Below are 16,443 nucleotides of genomic sequence, written 5' to 3'. Positions count from 1 at the left end.
TTCTTTCGAAGCCTTGAACTACATACGCATATGTACACAAGCACATGACTCTGTCCACTTCCAATCAGAATAGTTATTCTACCCTAACATGTTAAGTATAAAAAGCCGATAATTATTATGGAAGGTTTGGTGCGAGTTTTGGTTTCGCTATACCCTGTAAGATTAGACCAGCCCCAGTCCTAGAATTTTATTTCAGTACTACCCATTTCACACCCATGGGTTACACCCACACCGGACTTTACATGTAGTTGTTTTGTTTTCAGGGCCCTGGAATGGCAAGGAAGTTCTCCGCACCTGGTCAGCTGTGCATCTCCATGACCTCAAACCTGGGTGGTTCTGCCCCCATCTCTGCTGCATCAGCTACCTCTCTAGGTCACTTCACCAAGTCCATGTGCCCCCCACAGCAGTACGGTTTTCCAGCTCCCCCCTTTGGCACTCAGTGGAGTGGGACAGGTGGCCCAACACCACAGCCACTTGGCCAGTTCCAACCTGTGGGAACTGCCTCCTTACAGAATTTCAACATCAGCAATTTGCAGAAATCCATCAGCAACCCCCCAGGTTCCAACTTGCGGACCACTTAGACCTAGAGACATTAACCGAGTAGATTTGGGGGCAGGAGATGGAATGCTGAGGGGTGGGCGGGAGGGGGGAATGGGAAAGTAGCCTATATACTAACTACTAGTGCTGCATTTAACTGGTTATTTCTTGCCAGAAAGGAATGTTTTTAATACCGCTTAGAGCCCTCAGAATTGAGAATCTCCCTCCCCCTTCACCATTTATTGGAGTGGAACAAGAGGGAAAGAGCAGCTTTCTTGTGATGGGGCGGTTTCAAACTATGCTTTCCTGTTCTCTACACCCAATAGCAAGGGCTAAGAAAGAGAATCATTTATCAGAAAGCCACAAGAGAGCTCAGTCAGTGGAAAAACCAAACCCCATCTGGATTTTCAAATGGGTGGAGCTCTTAATGTTGGTACCCACCCCAAATCCCTTATTCCCTCAAGAATCCAAACCACAACACAAAAAAACAAACAAAAAACCTATTGGGCTCTCTCCTACCCTGTTCCCCCCTCCCTTTTTTTTTTCTTTCTTTGTTTCTTCTTTTGTTTCTTTCTTTCTTTTTGCTCTTTAGAACCCAGTGAAAAACACCAGGGGACTGAGGTTTCAACCCTTTCTTATGATAGGTCATTAGTGCTTTTAAGCAAATGATATTAGCAGCTTTGACTGCAGCATTAGCAATTAGGAAAAAAAATTAAGTTCCCTGCGGACATGTAACTTTGCCATCAGTTTTGATGTGGAAACACTGTGATATATAAATGTTGTTGGACAACAGTAGTTTTAAGAGTAAAATACGAAAGGTTTAAAAAGTTGAAAAAAAGCAAGCTCTGTCCTTTACTTATTGAGACACTTTAGCTTTTTCCTTTGTATTTCCATTGTAGTAGATAAATAAATGTGAATGTAAGATTGTATAAATTACTGTACTTGAATACTTCTGTTCTCCCAGTATTGCTTGCTGGATATTTTAGTGCCTTGGACTTCTACTGCTTCTGCCATTAGCACCAACTTCTCATCAGACCCCAAATCAGCAGAGGGCGTATGGAAGGATAATAGGTCCATGTGACCCCAGCAGAGGATTATGCCAAAGGGAAACTGAAAGAGTATTTTTTTTTCTTTTAAGTCATTCAATTTTGTCTAGAGCAGGTGTAAGATGAGCAGGGTGAGAAGTTAAGTTGACATCAGTGGTTGAAAGCAGAAAGTTCTGTTTCAGGAACAGTGAGGAGGGGTTTTGTAACAAAATTGGACAATTTAAAAGATTAAGGGTGGTGTGTGATAAATGAAGAAAAAGGAAGACTAAGAATGGGAGAACAAACTCGTTATGAAGATATGTGATGCCTGGCCTGTGGGTGCCATAAGCCTTACTTGAGCCAGGCTGGAACAGACAAGACCTAGTAGAAATGGCTGAATATAAAGGGAGTGGGGGCTAGTTTTTACGTTGGGAAACTGATAGTGAAGAGTCACAGATGGAGAAAGTTGCTCTAAGAAAAACTGTATGGATTGCTTTCCTCTTGTTGCAAATGTCTCCTGCATTTCCCAGCTTGGGGTACTGTATTTTGTGGAAAGTGGACCCACATCTGAATTAAGCATTGTAAGAAAGAGTGCTTATTCCTACTCATTTCCTATGTGATGTCCAGATGGTTGCAGAATCCTAAGTCTGTTGTGCCACCTCTTTTTCTAGAATTGCAACTGATATTCTCACATTTTCATATAAACAAATACTCCCCTTAAGTAATAACTGCAACCAATCAGTATTATTTAGTGCTATGCCTAGTTGTAATGGGCAGTTCTGTTATTTTCAGAGCTTTCAGGAAATACTCCTAATTGGCTATGTTTAGATCTCTATTATCTCTGAAGATGGGGAAAGAAGCTAGAACTCTTAATTTAGGGGGTGCTTCTTTTCACTTGAGTTGGGAAATTAACATAGTTCTGATCTCTGACCCACCTCAACTGGCACATCCCAGGAATCCCCACAATAGGAAGAGCCTGGTTGGCTGTCCTGTCCTGCCGTTCCTTCATGGGTCCTGTATTAAGTTAGCCTAGGTCCCAAAGACGCAAATGAGAGCTGAAGGTTTAGGAAAGTAGAAATTAACAGGGGTTCCAAGCCCTACTTCAAAGCTGTTTACTTATTTATTCTCTGCTTAAGATCCTTGGGGAGATGGTAAGAGTAAGAATAGAACAAAGAAGGTGCTGAGTAAATGAGAAACGGACCACCTAAGATGAATGAAACTATACTTTCTACTGGAGGAACGAGGGAACCAAATGCAGCACATTATTTTTTGTTATTTTGGCTTAATTTTGAGATCTCTTCACTTACACACAAAAAGTAAGAACTGGTTTTATTTACTGTTGATTTTTCTTCCCTCCTGTGGATGAAATAACTGAAGCCTAGAGGAATGAACTAGCGCTACTGAACTGTTTAAATTATTTTTGTGTTAATAGTACACTTTGAGTATCTTTTTCCACATTACAAAAATCTTTCTGAATTATAAATGTTTTCCTTACATTATTTAACAATGTACACTGTTTAGAAAAACAAATAAACTAAATTCAAACCTTGGGGGTTTCTCAGCAGCCGTTAATTGTACATTTTGCACTAACTCTGGGTGTTGCGCTTCTTGTAAGATTGCGCTTTGTGCTTCAGTTTGTTACCTTTGTAGACTTATTTAATGAAACCATTCAAATAAACCAAACTTGCTTTTGTTGAGCTGTGGGCTTTCATTTCCAGCAAATTCCTTTTTCATGATCTCATTAGCTCACTTTTGAGTTGTGTACAATTTATATAACTAGATTCCTAACTCCAGGACCTCTTTAGCAGTCCTGAACTAAACTAAGATTATGCTTCAGAAAAAGGTTTTTTCTGACGAAAGTGGTAAGGGTGTCAAAATCAAAAGATGAACATATGACCAAATCCATGTAACGAGGTAGTAAGGTAAAAGGAAAATCGGGGTAAGCTACATCATCTTCCGAAGGAACAGAAACGGCTGCCTTCCTGTACTTCAGGAATTCCTTGCCTCGGGTTCATAGCTTCCCACAGATGGGTGTTTGTTTGATGCAAAAATTTATAAAAGCCACAGCGTGAAGATCAGATAAAAGGCACAGCCCAAGCTACTGTTTTACTTAAAAAGTAAACCTGCAAACTCATTATTTGGGGGGAAGAATTATGAAACATCTGAAACTATACAAAAAAAACATTTTTTGAGATACAAAGCCACCTTCACATGTGAAATGCAAAAATATAAACACCTACTTACATTTTTTGTTAAAAAGAATTTATTTTGCTTTCTTAAAATGCCTTTTCTTTGGTCCTAGATCATTCCCTTGATAAGGAAAAAAACCACAGGACACTGACTTCATAAACCTATAAAGGAGAGATTATCATAGATGAAGATGGCAGGCTGGATTGATGAAAGTAGCGAAACCCCACTCTAGTCTTTGTTCTCAGGATACACAGTGTGGTGTGGACAGCAGTAAATGTGGAGACCTAAAGTTCAAAGAAGACAGACATTAACAATAACTTGATATAGGTGGTGGTTAAAGTCCGTGCTTCATGGTATGGCTTATATTGCTTGAAGGCAGGTAGCCACTGATGACTCCTGAAATGCCTATACTTACTAATGTAAGAGCTTAGGAGTAAATAGAGAAGAGCCTCAAGAGCCAGAGAGAAGGTGTTCAGTCGTAGAGCCTCCCCACTGCAGCGTGTGACAAGCTTTTTAAAAGGGCTTTCCGACTGCTCTGCTCTGTCTGCAGTAGGCTCCAACACTCAAATCCTCAGGTAAAGTTCAGAATGAAGCAAGGTAAATCCTTGGAAATAAAGCTCATTCCCTAGGAATGATGAACAATTTCATGACCAAAAAGTAGTTTTCGAAAGTCCCTTTTGTGACAAAGTCCAATGATGTGACCGGAGCCTCAGTTAAGATGGATCCAGTTTCCTTTTCTTCAAGTCTTGGTTCTTGTCATAGAAATCACAGTTTACTATGGAAGAAAAAAAATCATTTAAATATGACTGCCATGATTTTAAAATAAGAAACAGCTAAAATTTGAAAGGCCAGTGGGGCAGCTGGGTGGCTCAGTTGAGCATCCAGCTGTGGCTCAGGTCATGATCTCATGCTTCGTGAGTTCGCGCTCACTGCTGTCAGTATAGAACCTGCTTCAAATCCTCTGCCTCACCACCAACACCCCCCCCTTGCTCCTCCCCCATTCATTTGTGCATGCGCGGTCTCTCTCAAAAATAAACATTAAACCTAAAAGATGAATAAAAATTGTTATGAGGGTAGATCTTTGTGTTATCTCTAGATCAAGTTGCAATACCAAACATGATGGGCCTACTTTAATAGATAAAGTTCTTCAGTCAGCCATGCTTAAGCTTCCTACTACTATCAAGGGTTATAAGGAGTTACACCTGAAGTCAGGGCCCCCAGAGGAAAAGTTCTGGCATATAAGCCAGTTATCTTTCATTTTCTTACACTGATATTCCTCTGGCATAATATTATACAACTTCTTAAAATGGAATTCATCATTCTTTCTTTAAAATGCAAAGAATTAACCCAAGTTCTCCCTTCAATTTTTGTTGCTGAACACTCTCGCTACCTGTTATCTCTTGGTTACTGTTGTGAGTTTGGAGTTGCCTGGGTCCACATTTTGCTTGTGGATCCTGGTGACAGAGGTCCTGTGGGGTCCTATTCCAGGTCACCACCTGCTGTTTCAGGACTGGTGTGGCAGGGGTCTGGAGTGGTTCTGGCCTAGACAAGGGCTTCACATCACTGTCCTCTGCATCTGGATCCATATCCCACATTCCGAGACTGTCTGCAAGGACAGAGATCGTGGGAAAACACAGCATCAACAAAAAAGTGTTCTCACAAAGCACTGGGAAAAACGTCATAAGAAATTCCATGTCGTGAGTGGACTATGACAGCTTTTGGAACTTCTCTCTCCCTGTCCACTAAAAGTATGCCAGAGTTTCTCTTAGGACCATAGAGGAGCTGAGTATGTGCTGTCAGAACTGCCTGCAGTCCATTACGTGTCCTCTCTTTTTCTAAAACTTTGTGGGGCTATAAGATTAAAATGAGGATTTTTATGTCTCTCTTAAAATGTATTAGTGACTACCAAAAGTGCATTTCGTAGGTTTCATTTAATAAGTACCTATATTGTGGCACCTGGGTGGCTCAGTCGGTATGCATCAGACTTCGGCTCAGGTCGTGATCTCACGGTTCGTAGGTTCAAGCCCCGCATTGGGCTCTGTGCTGACAGCTCAGAGCCTGGAGCCTGCTTCAGATTCTATGTCTCCCTCTCTCTCTCTGCCCCTCCCTCCCTCGCTCACACTCGTCTCTCTCAAAAAAAAAAAAAAACATTAAAAAATAATAAGTACGTATATTAATACTTAAGTCACTCCTTTAGCTCCTACTGACCTGTGAGGAAGTCTTTCTCCGTGTGTGGTTCAGAAACAGTTATGGGGGTGCTGTGCTTCACAGGAAGTGCTGGCGGTGCTGCTACAGTTCACAGGAGAGCGAGCGAGAGAGGACAAAATCAGAATCACTCAGTTGTTGGAGGGAGCACCTCAGAAGTGCAAAGCTGCCTAGAGTTACGCTGGTTCCTGGCACAGCCAATAGGAGATCCAAGATTCCTGGTCCCATTCCTACCTACATACAGATCTGCATGAGGCTAAAATCACGATCCTCTTTTCTTCTCACTAAATTGGGGAGAAAACAAGGTTCATTTCTCCTAAAGCAACTATCCAGTTGGTCTGGGATAAGCCCTTTGTTTCTACTCTCTGGGAAAGACAATTCTCTTCAAACAATTTTGCCTCATGTTCACAGACAACTCAGAAAAGCTTTCTAATACGGAGATGGCCAAAGTAGCTGAAAGGGGAAAAAAAAAGTTACATACCCTAAAATTTCTAGTTCTAGATTATGTCAAGGCCCCTTTCCTTCCCTGAAGATAGATGAGGGCGTCTTTAGAAATGGGGAAATGCATGACAGGATTTCATAGAGTCTTAATTGCTTAGACTCTATCCTGACCTGATGTCCTACTGAGTTCTGGTTTGGACGTAACCGTACATACTGGCAGAGGATCAGGCTAGTCCCTCGGGACACCTCCCCAGGGCCTCCGCTCCCATCCTCCTCACACACCCTGATTCTTCTTTTCCACTGATGGAGCAGATAGTTGCACTTGCTGTTTCTCCATTTGTTCCCGGAACTGCTGCTGCAACTGTTTTTGCCGGAGCTTCCGCTGGTACGTGGCATCGCTCTCCATGGCGGAGGCCAGGCTTCTGCATCAGAAGAGCAATAAGGCGGGGCTGAGTTAACGAAGTAAACTCCTGAGGGAGGACACAGACCAGTCTGCTAGCTCAGGAGGTGAAAATGGAGGTCACGAAGACTGAGAAGAGAAAGAGAGGGAACCGAGGCCTCATACCGGGAGCTGCCGGCCTTGTCTTCCTGTTTCACGAGGTGGGGATCATCTGAGCGGCTTGGTTTGCAAGGGGAGGTCACCTCCTGTGGTTTCGGGGGTCCCAGAGTCACGTTCTGCCGGCAGCTGCTGTATCTTGCTTGTTCCACAGAGGGTTCAAAATCTTGTCTCTTTGCTTTAGTTAAATCCACTTCAAGAGGCAACTAATAAGGGAAGAAAGGTAAATAACTTCTTCCAAGTGCACTTCCCCTTCCTTTTCCCTGCCTTCAAGGTCTAGATTCCTGGAAAATGGTATTTGACCATCCACTATCCATCATGCCCTCTAGATCCTGAGAAGCTGAGGCAAAGGATCCATACTTCGATCTGTGCTTCAACTAACATTTTTAATTATATGGGAGAAGTAAAACAATTTCATTTTCTACTTTATACCTTTCTGTAGTAATCAAATTTTGGTAAAAAGGAATCTTACTTTGATTCAAGGCAAATTTTCTATATATCCTAATTTGAATCTTTCGTGGGCAGCTGGATCTGTCTGATGCGGTCTACTTTTTGTCTCTTTTTCGTGGAAATGATCACACATACTCCTTGTGGAGGCCTGTACTTTCTCTGGCCTTTCTTCCAGGACTTCCCCCAAAATACAGCTCTCCTCAGTACAACACTCAGAGGTTGCTACGGCACAACTAAGTGTCCTTCAAATGACAGGAGGAAGAAGACTTGGAAAGCACTGACGTCTCCCAATTTAGGGTAGTTCCTGCATCTCACCAAATGTGAGAACTAACTGTACTTCATGGCATTTGGCAATATGTTCTACTTCCAGGCCCTGAGCACTATAGAAACCCAGAGCTTTTCACTTGGGAGAACTGTCTCGATTCATATGGATGCTAATTTTAATAAAGATAATCTGAGGGGCACCTGGTGGCTCAGTCAGTTAAGCGAATGACTCTTGATTTCAGCTCAGGTCATGATCTCACGATCATGAAATTGAGCCCTGCATTGGGCAATGTGCTGTGGAGCCTGCTTAGGATTCTCTCTCTCAAAAAAATAAAATTTGTAATTAATAACCTGAAAATAATTTCATTACATTATGAAATTTCTAATCTACATTGGAAAGTAAATGAGTAGGTTAAAAATAAATGAGCTTGGGGCACGTGGCTGCCTCAGTAGGTGGAGCATGCAACTCTGGATCTTGGGGTCATGAATTCGAGCCCCACAATGGGTGTAGAGATTATGTAAAAATAAAAATTTTTAAATAAAATAATAAAATAAAATAGCGTATGCAACACAGATGAACACTGAGGACATTATGCTAAGTGAAATAGGCCAGTCACAAAAGAGCAAATATGTATGACTCCATGTACAGGAGGTACATACTTAGAGTAGTCAAAAAAACGAGGCAGAAGGTAGAATGGCAGCTGCCAGGGGCTACAGGGAAAAGGAAGCAGGAAGCTACTGTTACACTTTCAGTTTGGTAAAAAGAGAGTTCTAGAAATGGACAGTGGTGACAGCTGTACAACAGAAGGAAGGTTTATAACACCACTAACTACACTTAAAATGGTTAAGATGATAAGTTTTGTTATATATATTTTACTACAAAAAAAAAATGAACTTTGAAGAAAGTTTGAAAGACTCACAATGCTAAGTGCTGCCAGAGACCTGAAACAGCTGAAACTATAAACCACAGTGCAGGAGTGTACATTAATACAACCACAATGAACACTGGAAAGATCTAAAACGAAGCATATGCCTATTCTCTGACCCGACCCAATAATTCATTCCCAAGATAAATGGGTGTGTATGCACCAAAAGACATGCAAGAATGCTAACCGCAGCCCTATTCAAAACAACCAAAAACTACTCCAAAACTCCGTCTATTAGACAGAATGGGAAAATGAGCTGTGCTATATTCACACAATAGAAAAGTATACAGCAATGAAAATGCTACATGTGACATGAGTGAATCTCACAAACATGTCAAATGAAAGCCAGACACAGAACAGTTCATACTGTTTGATTCCCCAAGGTGCAAAAAGGCCAACTAACCTATATTGTTAAAAGAGGTTTTCCTTAGTAGTGATGAGGAGGGGAGAGCTTTGTAGTCACTGCAAGGAACACTATTGAGGCTTCTGGGACACTGATAATATTTTGATTTGATTTCAGATGGTTCTATGGCTATGCTCATCAAGCTGAACATTTATGATATGTGTACTTTTCTACATGTTTATATGTACATGTTAACACTTCAATGGATTTTTATAAAGCACAAACTATACAATTTCATTTATATAAAGTGCAAAAACAAAAAACCTACAAGACTGGGGCACCTGACTGGCTTAGTTGGTAGAGCATCCAATCCTTGATCTCAGGGTTGTGACTTTGAGCCCCACATTGGGTGTATATTACAGAAAGAGAGGAAGAAAAGAAAGAAAAGAAAAAGAAATGGAAGGGAAGGAAATCTATGAGGCTAACAGAATAGAGAAGTCTGGACAGTAGTTACTTTTCAAAAGAGAAGTCAAGGTAGTGAATGGGAGTGGCAAATGGGGGCTTTGGGGTACTGGTAATGTTTTTTTATCTGGGAGATAAATAGCTGTGTTCACTACTAAATATTCATCAGGCTGTGCCATTATCAATTATACAGTTTTCTGTGTATAATTTGCACTTCATTTTAAAAATTCACTTAAAAACTGGGGCACCTGGGTGGCTCAGTCGGTTAAGCCTCCGCCTTCGGCTCAGGTCACGATCTCACAGTTCCTGAGTTCAAGCCCCACGTCAGGCTCTGTGCTGACAGCTCAGAGCCTGCAGGCTGCTTTGGATTCTATGTACCCCCCTCTCTCTGCCCCTCCCTTGCCTGTGCTCTGTCTCTCTCTCAAAAATAAATAAACATTAAAAAAAAATTTTTTTTTAATTCATTTAAAAACTAAGAGTAAAAAAGAAAGGGAGGATGTTAGCAGAATGGTAGACTCAGAAGCTCCACGGGCCCTTCCCCTAGAGACACTGAGTTACCAAGATACAAACTAGAATACCTTTCTGAGAACCCCGGTGACCAGCTAAGAAGTGACAGGCCTCAAGCCAGCATAAAACCAAGACAAGAATCCAGCAAAAGGGGTAGGAAAACTCCTGGCATTTTGCGTGGCCACTTGTGCCCCGCCCCTGCCCCTACCCAGCAGTGAGTAGCACAACCAGGAAGAAACCTCACGTACTGAGCTCTTCCTCTGGGATGGAAACAAAGGAGTAGACTGTGCATCCAATGTTGTGGCTTGTCTAGAGCTGCCCATGGCATTGCTTTCTGTCTCACCTGACTCAGCACAATGATGAGACCAGCAACAGAGTTTGAAAGCCACTAAAAACAGAGATGAGCACAAGAACACCTTGGAGCTACAGTTATGCAGTGAGATGCCAGGAGGAGAAAGAGATCATAAGAGGTTTGAGAGGTCCTAGAACCTCTAGGTGGGCCAACTGGTAAAGTTCTTGCCCTGCACAAAACCAGTACATAAAGACTGGGACTGGTGGTTGTTTTCTTAAATGCCACATCTCAACAAAAATCATATGGCATTTAAAAAACAGGGAAATGTGGACCAAACAAAGTAACAAAATAAAACTCCAAAAACAGACTCTAAAAAAAATGCAATCTATAAACTGCCTAACAAAGAATTTAAAATAACTATCATAAATGCTCAATCAGCTAAAAGAGAACACAGACAGCTAATGAAATTAGGAAAATGATGCATGGATGAAATGAGAACATCAACAAAGAAAAACTATTAAATAGCAACTAACAAGTTCCAGAGCTGAAAAATATAGTAACAGCTGAAAAATTCACTGGAGGGATTCTATAGCAAACTCGATCTGACAGAGGAAAGGATCAGCCCACAGGAAGACAGGTCATTTGAAATCATCTCAGAGAAGCAAACCAAAGGAAGAATGCAGAAATATGACCAAGCTTAAGGGGGCCTATAGGACACTTGTCACACTATATATTACAAGAATCTCAGAAGAAGAGAAAGAGAAAGGGGCAGAGAGATTATCTGAAGAAATAATGGGCCCAAAACTTCCAAAATCTGAGGAAAGAATATGTATAAATTCAAGAAGCCCAAAGAGGCTAACTAAACTAAACCCAAAGAAGCTCACACCAAAACACATTATAATCAAACTGCCAAAAGTCAAAGACAACACACTACTTACAAACTACCAGAAAGAGAAATTAAGAAAACAAACCTATTTACAATTGCATCAAAAAGAATAAAATACTTAGCAATAAATGAACCAAGGAAGTAAAAGACCCATACACTGAAAACTACAAGATGCTAATGAAGGAAACTGAAGAACAAATGGAAAGGTATTTCATGGTATGGATTGGAAGAATTAATATTGTTAAAATGCCTAAACAACCCAAAACAATCTACAGATTCGATGTAATACCTATCAAAATGCCAACGGCATTTTCCACAGAAATAGAACAAACAATCCTAACGTTTGTATGGAACCACAAAAGACCCCAAATAACCGAAGCAATATTGAAAACAAAGCTGGAGGCATCATGCTACCTGATTTCAAACTATATTACAAAGCTATAGTAACCAAAACAGTATTTTCATAAAGACACATAGATCAATGGAAAAGAAAGGAAAGCTCAGAAATAAACCCGTTTATATGATCAACAAATTTATGACAAAGATGCCAAGAATGTACAATGTCAAAAGGACAGTCTCTTCAATAAATGGTGTTGGAAAAATGGATAGCCCGTGCAAAGAATGAAACCAGACCACTATCTGACACAATATACAAATATACACAAAATGAAATACAGACATGAGTGTAAGACCTGAAACCATGCAACTCCTAGAAAAAAACACAGGTGGTAAGCTCCTTAACACTGGTTTTGGTGATGACTTTTTGAATGTGACACCAAAGCAGAGCCAACAAAAGAAAAAATAAACAGGCAGGACTACATCAAACTAAAATGCTTTTGTATAGCAACAGAAACTGTCAACATGAAAAGGTTACCTACTGCATGGGTGAAAATATTTGTAAATGATGGAACTGGAGGGTATTATGCTAAGCAAAATAAGTCAGTCAGAGAAAGACAGATACCATATGTTTTCACTCATATGTGGATCTTGAGAAACTTAACAGAAGACCATGGGGGAAGGGAAGGGGGAAAAATGTTACAAACAGAGAGGGAGGGAGGCAAACCAAAAGAGACTCTTAATACAGAGAACAAACTGAGGGTTGATGGGGCGTAGGGGAGAGGGGAAAGTGGGTGATGGGCATTGAGGGCACTTGTTGGGATGAGAACTGCGTGTTGTATGGAAGCCAATTTGACAACAAATTATATTTTTTTAAAAAATTTGTAAATGATATAATCAATAAGGAGTTAATATCCAAAATATGTAAAGAACTCAATAGCACGAAAATAAACAATCCAATTAAAAAATGGGAACTGGATCTATATAGACATTTTTCCAAAGAAGACACATAGATGGTCAACAGACACACGGAAAGATACTCAACATCACTCATGATCAGGGAAATGCAAATCAAAACCACAATGAGATATCACCTCACACCTGTCAGAGTGGCTATTATCAAAAAAATAAAAAGCGTTGGCAAGGATGTGGAGAAAGGTGAAACCTTGTGCACTAGTGGTGGGAATGAAAACTGGTGCAGCCACTGTGGAAAACAGTATGGAGGTTCCTCAAAAAATTAAAAATAGAACTACCATGTGATTCACCAAGTCCACTTCTGGATATTTATCCAAAGAAAACAAAAACACTAACTCAAAAACGTATCTGCTCCCCATGTTCATATGGAAATAACCTAAGTGTCCATCCACGGATGAATGGATAAAGAAAATGTAGTACACATGCAATGGAATATTACTCAGCCATAAAGAAGGAAACTTGCTATTTGCCACAACGTGGATGCACCTCAAGGGCATTATGCTAAGTGGAATGAGTCAGATAGAGAAAGACAAACATTGTATCTCACTTATATGCAGAATCTGCAGGAGAAAAAAAAAAAAAGAGCTCATAGGTACAGAGAACAGATTGGTGGTTGCCAGGGATACAGTAGGTAACAGGCAAAATGGGTGAAGGGGGTCAAAAAGTACAAACCTCCAGTTATAAAAATACATCATGGGAATGTACAGTATAGTGACTGTAGCTAATAATATTGTATTGTATATCTGAAAGTTGCTAAAAGAGTAAATCTTAAAAGTTATCAAAAAAAAATGTGTAACTAGGTATGGTGATGGATGTTAATGAGACTTATTATGTCATTCATTTCATAACATATACAAATATCAAATTATTATGTTGTATACCTAAACTAAAATAATGTTATATGTCACTTATATCTCAATTTTTAAAAAGTCAAAGACAAAGAGAAATCTTGGAAGCAGCAAGAGAAAAATCATCAACAAATCAACAGGCCACAACATAGATGAAACGAGGACATTACGCTAAATGAAATAAGTCAGTCAAAAAAAACAAACAGCATGATTCCACTTACTTGAGGCATCTAAAGTAGTCAAATTCATAGACAGTTAAGTGGAATGTGGTAACCAGGGGCTATGAGAAGGGGGAAAGGGGAGCTGTGTTTTGGGTATTGAGTTGCAGTATCTCAAGATTAAAAAGTTCTGGAGATCTGTTTCATCAGTGAACTGTACACTTACAAATGGCTAAAATGGTAAATTTTGTTGTGTGTTTTTTACCACAATTTAAAAAAGAAAGGAAAAAAAAACCTATGAGTGATATCCCTAACAAACACAGATGCAAAAGGCCTTAAGAAAATACAAGCCTAATAACGTGTAAAAGGATCTTAACAAGGGAAAGAGTGGAGTTTTGACAGATGCCAATTGACACACGCCTCTGTTAGGGTCTCCACACCAAGAGCCCCTCGAGTACAAGACAGGGAATGCTCCCCGGGGCCTCAGAGAATGTCATGGGGAAGGCAGCCACTCCTCCAGGCACCAGGAATATTCCAGAACCCGACTCAGCCCAGGCCAAGAGTGACTACAGGGGATACACGATTTCCAGACCCCTCTCTCGCAAAGGCTCAGCTCGTGCGATAGGCAGAGACAGAAACAAGAGGATCTACACCTTAAATCCACTCCAGCTAAGGAAAAGCAAGAAGGTGGAAGAGGTGTGGTTCTCAGTGTTTATAAGAAATGGTGGTGCTGCAGGGTTCTCAGACCATTCCCGAACACAGCGCTCCATGTAGAAGAAACAACTAGCATACATTCTCTGGGCTTCAATGTCCTCATCTGTAAAACAAGGCCATTGGTTCCTGTTGCTCTGATATTCAAACAAGTCAGAAATACACATTCCAGACCCTCTAAAGGGCTGAGTCTCCCCTTCTTCTCTCTCCATCCCCCAACAGTCACCCATGACACAAGGGAATCAGTAATATCTTTACTGCAATGCATTCCATTCATCCATTTCTAACATACCTGGCGTGGAAGCTTATTTAGTGACCTCAGATAGTCTTTGTCCAGAATACAATTTCCAAGTGCATTCCCAAAACTTCTAAGAGTAAGGAAAAAAAAGAGTGAAACAGGTTGAGAATTATTACATGGTAATATCAGAGAACACAGTTAGAATCTCTGTGCAAGTTGCTTCTCAACTGTGGCAGAGAAGGACCCTAATATACATCCAAAAATGTTTACTGAGCACCTGCCACATTCATGCACTGCTTTAGTTTTAGGTTCTCAGAATACAGCACCATCCCTGCCCTCAGCAAGAGGCAAGGACTATGAAAAGACTCCTTAGCTACCTCCTGCCGTGGAGCACCAATTCCAGAGCAGAGATTTCTTCTGAGGACTGCTCCAATGCCCCAGCAACAGTGGGCTACACACACTTAGAGCACAATCCTCCCTGACAGAAGCTCTTCACTCAGGATGCCTGGTTATGTACCGCAAGTTTGTAGTGGATGTTCATTCATACATGTGTTTTTCTAGTGATTAAATTCACTTCAATTCTCAAAGGCCAAAAAAAAAAAAAAAAAGGGAAAATACCCTGTTCTATGTAACTAAGCTGTACATACACAATGAAAAACTGCTTAATGGGGAAGCTGTCTCGTACCCATGTGGAAAGGTCTCCGATCCATGACTGAGGCAGTGGGTGTGCAAAATCGAACACAGAACAGAGAAGATAGTATTCTACCATGTGTTCCCAAGAGGGGAGACTGACTAAGCATAAAGCAGCATGGGGGACACGCGGGAGAACAGGAAACAGGGCCAAGAGGTACAGGGGAGAGGGAGACTCAGGTTATTTTGATTTTTGTACCACATGAACGTATTACATTCTAAACAAACTAAAACAAAACTGCTCTGAAACAAGAATCAAAATGAAGCAGGTCAGACTCTAGCTTTTGCTTACCTCAGCGCCCGCTTCAGCCCATCTGTCACCGCCTCCTTCCTTGCCTTCTCCAAAGACAAGGCTTTTGACTTGAGGCCCTCACTGACCCCATAGCCCACATCTTCATGATATGAGCCGTCCTGTGGGGGGAAGAGCCCAACATGAAGAGCTGCAGTCGTGTGTCCCTGTCACACAACTCTTTTTGCCCTGAACAGTGCCCACACTGGGCACATATTAACTCAGGAGCCTTGCTAAAGGGCACATGAATGGGCACCAAGAACTGTAAGAGAATTAATTCCCAGCACTATGTCCTTGATCTTATCTGCTGGGAAGTATGTGAGACAATTCTCCCTTCCCACCTCCTCTTTTACTTAAAAAAGGCATACAGCTAACCCACCCTAAATCTCACTAGGGTGCATGACCCCAAGGTATAAAAACCTCTGGGACACTAAACAAAAAGAAAATGTGAAATATTATATTTAACGACTCTAATGATTGGATATTAAATCTTTTCACTAGTCAGGTGGTGTCCATTTCTGGCTTTCACCAAAAATGAAGGTAGACCTGATTGAGTTATTAGCTGATAGAGAACCAAATATAATTTTAGATGATAGCACTCTGTGAGTTTTTTTAAAAAATTTTTAATGTTTATTTTTGAGAGAGAGAAACAGAGACAGAGACAATGCGTGAGCAGGGTAGGGGCAGAGAGAGAGAGAGGGAGACAGAATTCAAAACAGGCTCCAGGCTCCAGCTGTCAGCACAGAGTCAGACACGGGGTTTGAACTCAGGAACAGTGAGATCATGACCTGAGCCAAACTCAGACACTTAACTGACTGAGACACCCAGGTGCCCCCGCCCCACACTCTTGTGATTTTTTATATAACTCAGAAAGTTAATTCAAAGAAATGAGTGACACTATAACAAAACTCTCCATTCCCAGTTTATTATGTGAATAAGGTTTTTCAGTACTATTTACTAAAAATAAGAAGTTAGAATAGAATTAATGTTGAATGGTCTGTCTAGGAAAAAGTAATATTAAACTATGGATATATTTTAAAAATTTAATTTAATTTAAAAAATAAACTATGGATATATAAACTATCCAAAAAGAAAAAGCCTCATCCATCTCATT

The 16,443-nt window shown here is 40.7% G+C and overlaps 2 protein-coding genes across 20 annotated transcripts in view; one reads left to right on the top strand and one right to left on the bottom strand.

Moving 5' to 3' along the window:
• WNK1 (WNK lysine deficient protein kinase 1) overlaps positions 1 to 3,259 on the top strand; it is a 160,482-nt gene extending 157,223 nt beyond the window's left edge. For all 15 annotated transcript variants that reach the window (XM_027073991.2, XM_053225658.1, XM_027073990.2 and 12 more), the window contains one exon: positions 264 to 3,259. In XM_027073991.2, coding sequence (XP_026929792.1) covers positions 264 to 581 — 318 coding nt within the window. In that variant the 3' untranslated portion in view covers positions 582 to 3,259. The remainder of the gene's footprint in view (positions 1 to 263) is intronic.
• RAD52 (RAD52 homolog, DNA repair protein) overlaps positions 3,008 to 16,443 on the bottom strand; it is a 34,183-nt gene continuing 20,747 nt past the window's right edge. For 2 of the 5 annotated variants that reach the window (XM_015061472.3, XM_053225666.1), the window contains 7 exons: positions 15,333 to 15,451; positions 14,405 to 14,480; positions 6,964 to 7,160; positions 6,681 to 6,820; positions 5,961 to 6,041; positions 5,143 to 5,358; positions 3,008 to 4,527 (listed from right to left, as the gene is read on the bottom strand). In XM_015061472.3, the coding sequence (XP_014916958.1) occupies positions 4,466 to 4,527; positions 5,143 to 5,358; positions 5,961 to 6,041; positions 6,681 to 6,820; positions 6,964 to 7,160; positions 14,405 to 14,480; positions 15,333 to 15,451 (891 nt within the window). In that variant the 3' untranslated portion in view covers positions 3,008 to 4,465. The remainder of the gene's footprint in view (positions 4,528 to 5,142; positions 5,359 to 5,960; positions 6,042 to 6,680; positions 6,821 to 6,963; positions 7,161 to 14,404; positions 14,481 to 15,332; positions 15,452 to 16,443) is intronic. The other 3 variants (XM_015061475.3, XM_015061473.3, XM_015061476.3) reach the window with 3 other exon arrangements.

This window comes from Acinonyx jubatus, chromosome B4, assembly GCF_027475565.1.
Source record: "Acinonyx jubatus isolate Ajub_Pintada_27869175 chromosome B4, VMU_Ajub_asm_v1.0, whole genome shotgun sequence".
Classification (NCBI taxonomy): Eukaryota; Metazoa; Chordata; class Mammalia; order Carnivora; family Felidae; genus Acinonyx; species Acinonyx jubatus.
Note: the sequence above shows the minus strand (reverse complement) of the source record. Positions and strands in the feature narration are given on the sequence as shown.